The 15,629-nt window shown below is 34.8% G+C and overlaps 1 protein-coding gene across 1 annotated transcript in view; it reads right to left on the bottom strand.

The window, feature by feature from the left end:
- The window catches only part of AR (androgen receptor), a 350,307-nt gene extending 335,078 nt beyond the window's left edge, over positions 1 to 15,229 (bottom strand). Inside the window, exon 1 of the mRNA XM_082264516.1 lies at positions 13,839 to 15,229. Coding sequence (XP_082120642.1) covers positions 13,839 to 15,025 — 1,187 coding nt within the window. The 5' untranslated portion in view covers positions 15,026 to 15,229. The remainder of the gene's footprint in view (positions 1 to 13,838) is intronic.
- Between the last annotated feature and the right edge of the window lie 400 nt (positions 15,230 to 15,629).

Here is a 15,629-nt window from a genome sequence, read left to right as displayed (position 1 = left end):
AATATTGTGAAGGAGAAAAAAAAAATTTTCTTGCACATGATAGTATAATAGAAGTCGGAAGATCTTGCTCCCATTCCCGAACCCAGGGCAAAATCTCTTTGAAAATGAACAGCCTACTTGTCTTCAGTGAATAAACCCCATGGTTTCATAGCTTGTTGGCCCTGCCTCCCCATCCCTGTGACTGTCATTTTTTGCAGCCCTGTGACTGTCATTTTTTTTTTAGTCCTGTGCCGTTTTTTTTGCAGTCCTGTCACTATAATTTTTTTCAGCTGTGTGACTGTTTTTTTTTAGTCCTGTGACTGTCATATTTTTTAGTCCCCTGGCTCCCTTTTATTTTTTTGCAGCCCTGTGACTGTCATTTTTTTAAGCTGTGGCTGTCATTTTTTTTATTCCTATTGCTGTAATTTTTTAGTCCTACTTCTCTGTAGTAGACAGACAAACCCCATTGTTTCATTGCTTGTTTGTCCTGCCTCCCCATTCCTGTGACTGTGATTTATTACTCATGTGACTGTCATTTTTTTGCAGCCCTGTGACTGTCATTTTTTTTAGTCCCGTGACTTTTTTGCAGCCCTGTGACTAAAAATTTTTTCAGCTGTGTGACTGTTATTTTTTATTTTTATTTTTTTAGTCCTGTGAATGTCATATTTTTTTAGTCCTGTGATTCCCTTTTTTTTTTTTTTTGCAGCTCTGTGACTGTAATTTTTTAAGCTGTGGCTGTCATTTTTTCATTCCTATTACTGTGATTTTTTAGTCCTACTTCTCTTTAGTAAACAAACCTCATTGTTTCATTACTTGTTGGTCCTGCCTCTCCTCCCATTATTTTTATATGTACTTTATAACATGGCAATACTGCTTCTTCTGCAGTTGCAGAAGAAGTCGCACTGCAGCTTTGTCACCCTGTGGACAGGGTAGTCTTAGACAGACGTAGCTTAAAAATGACATATTTACATAGCAGTTAATTTGACATTCACCAAACATTTACTGTAGGCCAGTCTTCCAATGGCATGGGTTTTTATGACAGTGATTTGGTCACCAGCAGTGAATATTTTTTACATACTCCAAAGAGTAGATTAGTAAGCAGAAAGCAAAACTACAGCCCAATACATGTTTTTTTAAGCAGTTACAATAACATACAATTTTTTTTAAATAAAATTTAAAAACCATTTGAAAAAAAAGTAGACCATTGTCCACAGTCTTTCACAACCTCTTTAACTGTCATTTTCTCTGGACAGCTTGGCCTGCAGGTACTTATGGAGTGAATGAGTCCCTAAGTAAGCAACAAGCAAAGCTACAGCCCAACCTATGTTTCTAAGCAGTTGCATATATATATATATATATTTTTTTTTTTTTTTTTAATTAAAAAAGATAAAACCCATTTGAAAAAACTTGACCATTGATCACAGTCTTTCACAACCTCTGTAACTGTAATTTCCCTCTGGACAGCTTGGCCTGCAGATACTTATGTAGTAGATAAGTCCCTGAGTAAAGCAACAAGCAAAGCTACATCCCAACCCCTGTTTCTAAGAAGCTACAAAACATTTCTTTTTCTTTTGAAAAATAAAATAAGGTCAAAACCATTTGGAAAAAGTTGACTACTGGCCATAGTTTTTCAGAACCCCTGTAACTGTCACGTTTGCTGGACAGCTTGTCCAGCAGGTACTTTATAAAGAAACTATAAACAAAGGCATGTGAAATGAAATAAAAAAAAAACAAAAAAAACAAAAACAAACATAAATAAATATATTCACACACACACACATATATATATATATATATATATATATATAATGTGTGTAAAATTATATATAGATATGTATATATAAATAAGTTAATATATATATATATATATATATATATAAAATCTACACTGTGTATATATATGTATATATATATATATATATATATATATATATATATATTTATGTATAATTAAATATATATATTATATATAGTGCTAAGTGGTTAGCACTTCTGCATGCCAGCACTTGCCACCACTCTAATCCCTACAACAACACTACCTGCCTGGAGTTTGTATGTTCTCAATGTGCCTGTGTGGTCTTCCTCTGGGTGGGTACTCCGATGGGTACTACGATTTCCTCCTACATTTCAAACACATGCTGGCAGGTTAATTGGCTCTTGTCTAAATTGGCCCTAGTATATGTATGTATAAAAATGAGTTAGGGACCTTAGATTGTAAGCTCCTTGTGGCAGGCACTGTTGTGAATGTACAATATATATGTAAAGCACTACGTTAATTGATGACGCTATATAAGTACCTGTGATAAAAAAAAATATATATATATATATATGTATATATATTCAATATATTCACTACAGGTAATAATTCCATGCATTTACCAGAATACTGATTAGATTTTTTTATTACTTTAGATTTTTTTACCCTTTTTATTAGTTGAACAAGATGGACTTGTGTCTTTTTTTCAATCAGACTATGTAACTATGTACTTAGTTATTTTGCTACAAGAGTACTTTTTTAACTAATTTAATCCTATCAAAATTGAATTAAGCTTTAATCGAATTTATTATGGCTACAGAAGAGAATTTTAACTAGTTTGCAACTGTCTGCTTTAACAACAACCACCCCCCTCCCGCCATCCTCTTACGTAACATCCTAGAGAATGACAACATTAGAAAATTACGTTTTGAATTTGAATGCTAGCATTATCAGTTGACAGGTTTAGTGGTGTGCACCTTTGACTGCTGCTACTGCCAGCCAGGCGGACTTTAGTCTGGTCCAATCTCGCCAAATAGATCCAAAAGCCATGTCATTTATAAGAGAGCCGCATAGCACAGCTATAGGTTTTTTTTTTTGTTTTTTTTGTGTTAATCTTGAAACACAGAAGAAAATTAAGTTGTTAAGCTTACACAACACTCCCACATTAGCCAAAAAAAAACAAAAAAAAAAACATGTGCAAGAGCTTGATTTCGTTTCTCAAAAATTCTACTAGACCAGTCATCAACAAATAAATCTAATTTGTACAACGTTCTGTTAAGCCAATGGACGCCTAAGGCTCAATTTACAAAGATTCAACACAAGAATAAGGTTCTTTATTTTAGTTACTAAAAATAACTACCACTTTTCTTTTTTTAATCTGTATCCTTATCCTAGCTTTGTGAACCTAATTTAAAAAAAATTGTATGTCTTGTGATTATGCAGCGCAATTTAACTTCAGCGCCCTAGAATTCTATTGTACAACTGACAAAAGGAGGAGCAAAATTTTTTGAAGAAGAATTTCCAGGTCGTATTTTTCCTGCCGGATCATAATAGAGTATACTGCTTGGTCTCCTGTGTCTTACAAAATTGTATAAAACAAGATGATTATTTTTTTTTTTTTTTGCTAGCGTACATGAACAAACTAATAATACATAAAAAAATACAAAAACAAGCTAATATAACATGGAAAAAAATAACAAACTAATAATACAACATTAAAAAATAATAACATTACAACATAAAAAAATAACAAACTAATAAGAGCCGGTTCACACTGAGGAGACACGACTCCTAACTACTTCGGGGGTGACTTGTGCAGTCCCGTGCACCACAACTTCGGAGCGACTTGCAGGGACTTCACATAATGGAAGTCGCTCCGAGGTCGCCCCGAAGTAGTACAGGACCCTTTTTCTAAGTCGGAGCGCTCCTATCAGAACGGGTCCTGTAGTGGTCAATGGACCGCGAGGGAGCGGGACTTGTCAGGCTAGTGTGAACCGACTCTTATACAACATTAAAAAAAAATAATAATAACATTACAACATAAAAAAATAAAAAATAACAAACTAATACTACAACATAAACAAACGAATAATACAGCATAATGTGGACCCACACAGCAAAATATAACCTTCGGTAGCTTGCCTTGCTTGTGTTAATTAATGCTGACGCGGTTTTAAATGTCAAGGTCTTTTCAACTCTACTTTTAGTACACAACTCTACAGAAATTTCTTAATGGTTTCGAGAAAGTACTGTACGAGTAAAGGGAGGATGATTTAGTAAAGGAGTCATTCTCATGTTAGCCCAGTGAACTCCTGTTGGCCTGGAACAGCCAGCCGGACTTGATGCTTAACGTTGGTCAACCAAGAAAAAAATCCTTTCGATAAATCAGACGCAGATTAACATAATCCAGTTTTTCCAAAATAATAAAAAAAAAACAGGTGAAGAAACTTTACCCCAAACCATTCACTGCACCTGCTTGTCATTAATATTCAGAAAACCCTCGGAAACCTCCTTGGGTCATGGACAATATCGCATTATATCCCACACGCACATAAATATTACACACTGGAAGATTACCGCTGCTTATGTGTTTAATACAATATATTTCAGGCCTGCTACATAGGAAACTTGTATCACGTCAGTGCCTATCAATCACTGACACCACTGAAATGCCATTATTTATTTTTGTAAAACAAAGAAGTGGGATAAGAAAAAATCTGCTTCTAATTGTAGTAAGCAAAACTGGCAATAAAATACAAAAAAAATCCAGGTTTTCATGATGTTATCAGTTTTATTTTACATTCTGATGATGTTAATGATCTTGTCAAAAACAAATGCATGAGGCTCAATTTACCAAGTTTTACACAAGGATAGGTATCTTTTTTCAGCCCTGTGACTGGGATTCCTTTAATCATATGACTGTCATTTTTTCAGCCCTGTGACTGTCCTTTTTCTTAAATCCTGTGACTGCAATTTTGTCAGCTCTGTGACTGTAATTTTGTTTTAATTCTGTGACTGTCATTTTTTTCAGTCCTGTGACTGTCATTTTTTTCAGTACTGTGGCTGTCATTTTTTAATTTCTATAACTGTCCTTTTCAGCCCCGTGACTGTCATTTTTCAGCCCTGTGATTATCATTTTTTAGTCCTCTGACTGTCTATTTTTTTAGTCCCGTGACTGTCATTTTTTCAGCTCTAACTGTCATTTTTTTTAGTCCTGTGACTGTCATTTTTTTTCAGTACTGTGGCTGTCATTTTTTAATTTCTATAACTGTCCTTTTCAGCCCTGTGACTGTCATTTTTCAGCCATGTGATTATCATTTTTTAGTCCTCTGACTGTCAATTTTTTTTAGAACAATGACTGTCATTTTTTAGTCCTGTGACTGTCATTTTTTAGTCCTGTGAATGTCATTTTTTCAGCTCTGTAACTGTCATTTTTTTAGTCCTGTGACTTTCATTTTTAGTCCTGTGAATGTCATTTTTTTCAACCCCATGACTGCCAATTTTTTCAGCCCTGTAGCTGTCATTTTTTTCAGCTCTGTAACTGTCATGTTTTCAGAACTATAGCTGTCATTTGTTCAGCCCTCATTTTTTAGTCATGTGACTGTCATTTTTTTAGTCCTGTGACTGTCAATTTTTTCAACCCTATTACTGTAAGTTTTTTGAGCACTGTGATTGTCATTTTATTCAGCCCTGTGACTGTCATTTTTTCATCTGTGTGACTGTCATTTTTTTTCAGCCCTCTTACTGTTATCTTCTTATTGAACGGGTTCCTTTAAATATAAAAATAGAATTCTTACAATGTAGTTTTATTTTTGCAATTTGAGCCTACTGAGTGCAATTTGCAAACTGAAGAGGACTACAAAGTATCACAGCAAGATGAAATATTTGGTCTAACGAAAGTCACAACATGGCACCCTTAGTCTCCTTTCATATACACATCCTTGACCCTACATATACTTTACAGTCCTATATATAGTATATACAAGAGACCAAACTTCCCTTCAGCTAAAATTCACACAATAAATGTGACATTTTTTCAAAAACTTTTAGCTGAATTAGAAAACTTTCCTCATAGGAAAAAAATAATAATAAAAATGTAGTTGCCTTTTACAAAGACCACCGGCACCCACCCATAGCTGCAGAATAAGTCGTTTTAAGTTTTTTTTTCTTGGTTTACATTAATCGTTAAGAAAAAAGGAAAGCCTTGCAGAAACAAAAACATTCTCTTGTAATGGACAGAATGAATGCTGTAACCTGAAACCAAGATAATGGACCCTACGTATCTTACATGTAGCGAGGTAACTCAAGGATCTCAAACTGTTTCACACTCTACACAGAAGACCCAACGCCATTAGTTTATTTTAATTTTTTTTTAACTATTGTTAACATTTGTTTCATCAGATTTTATTTATTTTTTTCACAAAAAATTGGTTGATTTTTTTAAAACCAAAGATAAAACTATCTATAGAAAGTTATATCAAAGTATTTTATATGATAAAACACTGGGAAGGAAAAAAAATGGCACTGGTCAAAGTTTGGCTTACATTGTTTTTTTAATCAGATTTAATTTTTTTCACAAAAAGTTGGTTTATTATTTTAAACCAAAGAAAAAACGATCTATGGAAGTTATATCAGTATTTTATATGATAAAATGCTGGGAAAGAAAAATGGCACTGGTCAAAGTTTGGATTACATTTTTTTTTTGTCAGATTTTATTTATTTTTTCACAAAAAGTTGATTTTTTTTGTTTTTTAAACCAAAGGTAAAACCATCTATGGAAATTTTAATCAAAGTCTTTTTTATGATGAAACAGTGGGAAGGAAAAAATGGCACTGGTCAAAGTTTGGCTTACATTTTTTTTTTTATCGGATTTTATTTCCTCACAAAAAAGTTGGTTAATTTTTTAAACCAAAGGTAAAACCATCTATGGAAAGTTATATCAGTCTTTCATATGATGAAACGTTGTGAAAGAAAAATGGCACTGGTCAAAGTTTGGATTACATTTTTCAGATTTTATTTATATTTTCACAAAAAGTTGGTTTATTTTTTTAAACCAAAGGTAAAACCATCTATGGAAAGTTATATCAGTCTTTCATATGATGAAACGTTGGGAAAGAAAAATGGCACTGGTCAAAGTTTGGATTACATTTGTTTTGTCAGATTTTATTTATATTTTCACAAAAAGTTGGTTTATTTTTTTTAAACCAAAGGTAAAACCATCTATGGAAAGTTATATCAAAATCTTTTATAAAAACACAGGGAAGGAAAAAATTTCACTGGTCAAATTTTTAAGTTTAATTTTTTTTTTTAAATCACAAAACAAGTTTCTCCATTCACAAAACAATTAAATAAAACATCATACAGACACTAAAGCTACATCCCATTGTTTTTTAATTTTTCTAGGTTTTCTACAACGTATATCACCTACTACATAAAAAAAAAAAAAAAAAAATCTAAAAACATTTTCTCCAAACGATAAATGATAAAATGCTGGGAAAGAAAATGGCACTGGTCAAAGTTTGGATTACAACCCTTGTTATCTTGATTATATTGCCTACTATATAGTGTTTTTTTTTTATCCTCGATACTGAATCCTGGCCCATATTGTGTGATCAGAACTCATTCCCTGCTTCATGCCAATGATCCCATATCTGGTACAAATTTTAAGATCAACTATTTGTTTGCGCGTGAATTTTTTTAAATGCTAGTAGTTTACTACGCTCAGACGCATATTGCAGGGGCGGTATTAGCTTTCCATCGCAGTAGTATTACTCTATGTGGATTAAAAATGTAAGAGTTCTTGATAATTTAGGGCATTGGGTGAGCTGACAGCTGAGTGAATCATGGTAAATCCTAACACATTACATAACCAATCCCAGCAAGCAAAAAAAAGAGACCCGAGAACCAAACTGAAACCCCAAAGACTGGTGGACCATTTACCAGCCACCAATGGGGAAATTTAGACTTTCTCAACTTAACACGTTGCCAAAATTTATGTAAAAGCCTATAAACAGCACCTTTCCCCAACACCTTGTTCAAATGTAAAACAAAAAAAATAAATTAAAATTAAATTAAAAAAAAAAAATTAAGATAAATATAAATAAGAATATACTAGTGTAAGATGTTAGAAAATATATCATACAAGGTACTTTAGGAAACCTGTATTTCAAAGGAGGAGTTATTCTTGTGCTATATTTTAAGTATTTATATCATTATTTAAAAATTAATTTGAATATCCAATTTCATAATAATCGTTCAATTAACATTCCAACGTTTCATAAATTACTGCTTAGAAATCTAGTCAATAGAAAGGCTGGCATCCCATAAAACATTTTCTTTCCTGAAAGCCAAAGACATCGCAGATGTTCTCAAAATTAGAAAGCAAAAAAAAAAAGGGGGGGAAATTATAAACAACACAAGGACACATTCCACTGAAAACTCACTAAACACTAGTACAGGGAGCTGCCAGTTAAAAGGACCGCAGCCTTGGGAATCCACACATTTTTATGGGATGAGGGGATTTATACTCCTAATACCTACTGAAGGGATAATTAGAAACTTGACTGACGACTGTATAGAAAAAGAAAAAAAAAAAAAAAGAAAAAACAACCAGGGCAATAAAGCGGAAAAAAAAAAACAATAAGACTTTACCTTTCATCAGCTTAAAGCTGTCACAACAATGGATGGTGACTGCTTATTTGCTGAATTATTACCCTTTTGTACATTTACCTTATGAAAAAAGACCTGATTGTGGTATATTTTTTATATTTACCCAACAAGGCCTCAAAATGTGACGGACTGCGTTTAAATCCTAAAAAAAATGTTTTAACCCAAAACAAAACCCAATCTGTTAAAAAATATGCTGGACTGATTTAACGTGATCTATCAAATAATGACCTGTTCAAAAATGATATTTCATAAAAAAATTATATATATACATATATATATATATATATATATATATATATATATATATATATATATATATATATATATTGTAATAAATAATATTGCTATAATATTAAATAATAATAACAACACACAAATATATATAATATAGCTATATGGAGATAGATAGATAGATAGATAGATAGATAGATAGATAGATAGATAGATAGATAGATAGATAGATAGATAGATAGATAGATAGATAGATAGATAGATAGATAGATACATCTATATAGATAGATAAGATATTTGCTATTTATTAGTTATTTGTTAATAATATTTAATATGTATAATAATATATTTGTTTATATTTATTATTATACATTTTTATTAATATTTGCCTTCCTTTGAATTGGAAGGTTTAATAGATGCTAATTCTACATCCTATTGCTTATTGCTACTTCAACATTTTATTTATTTATTTCAGGTACGTGTATAGTGCTGTCAGTTTGTGTAGCGCTTTACATATATTTTATACATTCGCATTCATTTATTTTCCAATTTGGAACACCATACCAATACATCTGGGATCTGCAACTTAAAGATGGTTATAGTCCATATATTATAGTCGCGCTTTGCAGCACCAGGGTCATCGGTTTAAATCCCAACCACAACACCAACTGCATGGAGTTTGCATGGTCTCCCTGTGCTTGCGTGGGTTTCCTCCGGGTGCTCCAGTTTCCTCCCAAACGTTAAAGACATGCTGGTAGGTTAAGTGGCTTCTGATTAAATTGGCCCTACTCACGTTTGTGAGATAGGGACCTTAGATTGTAAGCTCCTTGAGGGCATGTGCATGTAATATATATACATATATATATATATATATATGTATATATATATATATGTATATATATGTGTATATATATATATATATATATATATATATATATATTTTCTCTATATATTTAGATCTATAGATAGAATATTTATACAGTGTGTGTGTGTATATATATATATATATATATATACAGTAAACCCCCGCTCCATCGCCGTTCAGTTTTTGCGGTCCCGGTATATTGCGTTTTTTTTTTTTTGTAATGTTATTTTACTATATAAATCATTAAAAATGAAATATTTTTGTGTTTTCCATAGCTCTTGCCATGTCTCTCAGTATCTTTTATGTGTTTAAATGAGTTTCTATTGTTTTAAAAGACCTTAAAATGCTTCTACACGTACAGTGACAGTAAAAAAAAACATGCCTACAATGCATTTTAATAGGGTTTTTCTATTTCGCGGATTTTCACTTTTCGCGGCTGGGTCTGGACCGTAACCCCCGCAATGGAGGGGGGTTTACTATATATATATAATAACCCCAATTAACTCCATTTTACATTTCCCGAGTTCAGCCTTAAAGCGGTTGTAAACCGCTGGATTTTTTTTTGTACCCTGCAAGGTAATGTCATAATGTGCTAGTATGCATTGCATGCTAGCACATTATGTTAAACTTACCTTTAAATGAAGCCCTTCCAGCGCTAAGATGTCAGAGCTGCAGGCGCTCCCATCTTCACCCGTCTTGCTTCAGGGTTCGCGGACTCCAGCCCTGTGACTGGCCGGAGGCACGATGACATCACTCCCGCGTGTGCGCACGGGAGCCATAGTTTACGGCACAGGGCTCTGCAGTAATGGCCCAGGTAGCCGTTCCTTCAGAATGCAGGAGATAGTGATGTCACCGGCTTAAGTACAGTAAATATCTCCTATACGGTGCAGGTTTAGAAGATATGTACGCTACCTATAGGTAAGCCTTATTATATGCCTTATTATAAGTCAGAGATGAAAATTTACTTCCACTTTAATCCTCAACCCCTGTTGAAAATGGGGATAATACACTTGGATTTGTCAACGTAAAACCATGTTTTATGATCATACACTGTATTTTACATGTTTTAAATAGGTTTGCTGAATTTAAAGTATATATAATGAATATAATATATAAATAAAATGTGTGTGTGTGTGTGTGTGTGTATATGTATATGTATATATATATAAATAATAAAAAAAAGAAAAAAAATATATATAAATATATGTATATATATATATATATAAATAAATATATGTGTGTGTATTTGTATATTATATATAACATGCTGCGTAATTTGTTGGCACTGTAATAAATAAGTATAATAAAATAGCGCATCAACCGAATTGCGGGAAAGGAAGAACTAATTGCAACAGGCTGATTTTTGAAGGGACTCAAGAACATTCAGACAATAAATTTACTTCCGTTATCCAATCGCATGAAAGGCACAATCCCCGTTTAATTATGTAATCTGAACTTGATTGGATAACTCAAGCGACTATTCAGACTTGTGTGAACATTCTCAACTACTTTACTAAATCAGCCGATTTATCTTTAACAATATATACTACGGTACTATTGAAGTATTACTACTTCGGTATACTACAGTATACCGAAATCTGACCATTGCCATTGATTACACCACCATCATTCACCATGAAGTCTTTGGATTGACTGGAGCATTAGATTGTCCTAATATGTCAAGCGATAATTGTTACAGCCGCTATATGTCTTACAGCGCTAGGGGAACATGGCAGATCAATAAATTCATACTACTTCTGGAGATCAATTAATCAATAGTACTTCAAAAACCATTTCTGCTACCGCTATGAATGATGCTTCTACAAAGAATGATACATACATTATGTAAAGATTAATACACGCAGGAAAGTTTTTTTTATTTTTTTTTTTAACTTTTTGATTTTATGAACGATGATACATTTATAGTATTTTTTTAAAGGGTAACAATCATTGGGTACGTTTTCAGTTTTAATATTATGATTTTTTTGTAACAATGAAACATATACAATATTTTTTTTAAAGGGTAACAATCATTGGGTACGTTTTCAGTTTTAATATTATTATTTTTTTGTAACAATGAAACATATACAATATTTTTTTTTAAAGGGTAACACTCATTGGGTATTTTTTTTTTTATATTCTGAGTTTTTTTTTAAGAATGATACATATACGGTATTTTTTTTCTAAATGGGTAACAATCAATGGGCACATTTTTTGTTTTTTATTCTAAACTTTTAAACAATGATTCATATACACTATTTTTAATGGGTAACAATCACTGGGTATTTTTTCAGTTTTTTTTTTTTAATACACACAGTACTTTTTTTAAAGGGTAACAATCCTTATGTATGTTTTCTGTTTTTTTTCTATGACTTTTTTTTATAACAATAAAACTTAAACATTGGGTATGTTTTCAGTTTTTTTTTATAATTCAGATTTTTTTTTTTTTTTTTTTTTTAAACAGTGATACATATACAGTAGTTTTTTTAAAACGTTAACAAACACTGGGTACATTTTCTGGGGTTTAAAATTCTACTTCTACTAAGACTGATACATGGGTACTACAAGGGTAGCAAACTTGGGTATATTTTCAGTTCTTTGAATGTTGTTCCTACCTAAAACGATACATATTTTCTTTTAACAAACATGGATAAGGTTTCTAATTTTAAATTCTGCTTAGGAAGTATTCTATTTAAAAACAAAAAGTAACACTATTATGCCTTATAAAGTGAAAATAAATGAACCTTGATGGTTTGCCATGTGTTAGATGAACATATAACAATGTTTTAACTTTTTTTTTTTTTTTTTTTAAATATAACAGGGGTTGATTTACTAAAACTGGGGAGTGCAAAATCTGGTGCAGCTCTGCAAAAAAACAGCTTTCAAGTTTTATCGTCAAACCTTCACTGAAAAAGCTGAAGTTAGAAGCTGATTGGCTACCATGCACTGCTGCACCTGATTTTCTACTGTTAGTAAATAAACCCCACTATGTTTAATTTTTATAAAATAATGTTTATTTATTTTTTCAAAATAATATAACAATCTTTAAACTTTATTATTATTATTTTATTTTTATAATATAACAATCTTTAAACTTTATTATTATTATTTTATTTTTATAATATAACAATCTTTAAACGTTATTATTATTATTTTATTTTTATAATATAACAATCTTTAAACTTTATTATTATTATTTTATTTTTATAATATAACAATGTTTAAACTTTTTGTTTTCCCTAATTTTCATGAAAATTAGCAGCTCCAAGCTCACATTTTAGGGATCCCCTATAGATTACTATGAAAACTAACCACTGTTGCATTGATCATATACCCACTCATACAAGCAAGAGCAATCTCAGAAAGTTATGGAACATCAATACGTAATGTAAGCGTGGAATGCGCGTTCATCAAAAGCACTTAATAAATATTTTTTAAGCTGAACGTGTCCTAATCTAGGGTCACGCTGGTTCCTTGGAAAGACAATGACCTTTGTGCGTCTGATCTAATGCAGAACTGGATGTTGTGTAATAAAATACCAGATCATAAATTATTGCTACTCAAACTAGAGACTGTGAAGAAAAATTGGCTGGAAATTTACAAAAATTATTTTTACACATATATACCAGAAAATAGTGTTAAAAATTACCTAAAATTCTTTAATTTATTTTTATAACTCCCTAAATATCTCCACCGGGGGAAGGACTGCTATAGGAAGAGGTAGGGATGGGGCAATCCTTCCTTGACGCTGTCCAGTGCTGCATCTTTTCACACTCATCCCATGATGAAGTGATAACGGCGCATAGTTAAAAGCAGATTTGAGGGTCGTGTTTTTCTTTTCTTTTTTTCCCAGCATGCATTAGAAACTTGCTATTTACCGCTCTGGGGCTGCGTTTGACCTGCTTTGCATTTTATTGGATGCAGCAGGTTCCACCGAGGTGTACTTGCATAGAAGGTCAAACACAGCATTTGCGTTTGGATGCATGCAGCAAAAAATAAATAAATAAGGCAGCGCCTTTTGACAATGCCCATGTTTGCAAGTCCGTAAATCGCTCACATGACCGCAACAAGATGGCTTTCAGGCTCTAATGCTAAGTTAAAGTGTCTCGCGTAAATTTCGACTTGATACTATGTATTTCTTTAGTTTGCATGTGGAGCATTATGCAATTACTGAATACGCCTATAAGTGTTTGACGTGACAAATGGCAGCAGACGCGTCGGTACAATAAAGGTTTTAATTGAACCTGCGACAAAAATTGATTCTCGTCCAAAAAAAAAAAACTCAAAAAGCAAGTAGGTGTTCTAGGAGGAATACAATCAAAATCATGCTGTGCCTACCTCATCTCCCCGAATGCACCAGGGTAGCCGTCCATCCATGGGCTCATCTCGGTCTTCATTGGACTGCCATATGGAACCCTACCCAACATGGCGGTCGCTGGATACCAAGCTTCGGCAGAGAACTCACCATCCGGGCCAGGCGGTACGTGGCTCCGTGGATAGCTGTACAAGCTGGCATCTGTGTAGGAAGCGGTGGCCTGTCCTTCCTCAAAGAGGGAATGCCAGTTGGCAGAAGGGCCGCAGTGGGGAAAACCAGGAAACTCGCCATATCTGCTCGGTCCCCCCCAAGCGCTGCCAGCGAACTCAATTGGGCTCTCCACTTTTATCCTGCCATGTGGAGCGAGTGCCATTTGAAAGCTGTAATAGTCCCTGCCTGGGTAAGCAGAAGTGTCCTCCATAAATGCGGTAGGCTTGTATAAGGTCAGACTCGGCATGACCTCCATCCCACGGCTTCTCAAGCTCCCGGGCTCTGGCAGTGCCATGTCGGTGCAGGGCTGCTCTTTATCTTCTGTGGGCAATGAACTGCCATCCTCTGGGGCTTTGCCAGCAGAATAAGTACTCTGGCCAGCCCTCCTAAAGGCACCTTCACGGTACTGGGAGGATGAGGTGTCACTCTTGTCTTCTTCAGCCACTTGGCACGTCTGGGCGTCCATCGCATGATGTGGGGGCCCCGCGAACATGCAGTCGCCTCTCTGCCCCTCCCCTGCGGCACTCAGATGCTCCAGTGCCTCCATGCTAAGTCCCAGGGACACAGACACCGCTTTGCAGATTTCTTTGGCGCTGTCGGAGATGCTCTCTGGATAACCTTCTTTGGACACTGGCTCCGAGTTGCCTTCCTCCGGCATCCCTCCCTGGTCACCCAGGATCTCCTTCAGTTCGGTGGTGCAGCTGCTGAGCGTGAACTGGGGCGCTTGGCTCCTCGGGCTGCAAGGTGGTGGATCTGGCTGCACCACCTGCGGTTCTCTCCACTGGGTGCCCCGGGCTTCGGACCAGGTTGGGGGTTCGTTCCAGGTGGGATGGGGGTGAATGCAGGCAGAGATGGGGCTAGAGGTGTCCAGAGAAGCAGCTGATCTCCTCTCACCTTGCAAAGCCTCCCTGACGCTCAAAAAAAGATTCTCAAAAGCTCCACGTATCATTTTTCCTGGAGGCTGCTTGTAGACCCCCCCGAGTCCAATGTGCACCTCCATCTCCCGCCCCTAGTTGGGGTGAGTGCCAAATGCAGTGCCAGGGATAGCGCCAGAGAGAGTATAGGAGGCAGTACTAGGAACAGTGCCAAGGGTAGCACCAGAGGTAGTGTCACGAGTTGCCCCAGGAGTAATGGTAGTGTCAATAGCAGTTCCAGGTACAATACTGGTAGCACTATGGGTACTGCGAAGACTTGTCCTGGAGCAATTACAGGGGTAATTCCAAGGATAAAGTCAGTACTGCTGAGGGTAGCAAAGGGATATGCAATGAATAGTTCCAGGAGCAGTTATGGGGGTAGTGCCATGGGTATTGCTGAGGGTATCAAAGTATAGTTCCAGGAGCAGTGCCAAAGATATTGCCGAGGGTAGCAAAGGGATAAGCAAAGTAGTTTCTACATACAGAACTAAAGATGGTGCCAAAGACAGTGCTGAGGTAGCTCCAGGTACAGGACTAGAGGTGGTACCAAGGATAAATCCAGGGTAGTATCAAAGAGAGTTGTTCCAGAAGCAGTTACAGGGGTGGTGCCAAGGGTAACACTAGGGGTAATGCAAAGAAGAGTTCTGGGAGGTGTTTCTGAGGTAGTGCCAAGGGTAGCACTAGGGGTAA

This window comes from Pelophylax lessonae, assembly GCF_965119305.1.
Source record: "Pelophylax lessonae genome assembly, chromosome: 7".
NCBI lineage: Eukaryota > Metazoa > Chordata > Amphibia > Anura > Ranidae > Pelophylax > Pelophylax lessonae.
The sequence above is the reverse complement of the archived record's forward strand: the minus strand, read 5'-3'. Positions and strand labels throughout refer to the sequence as shown.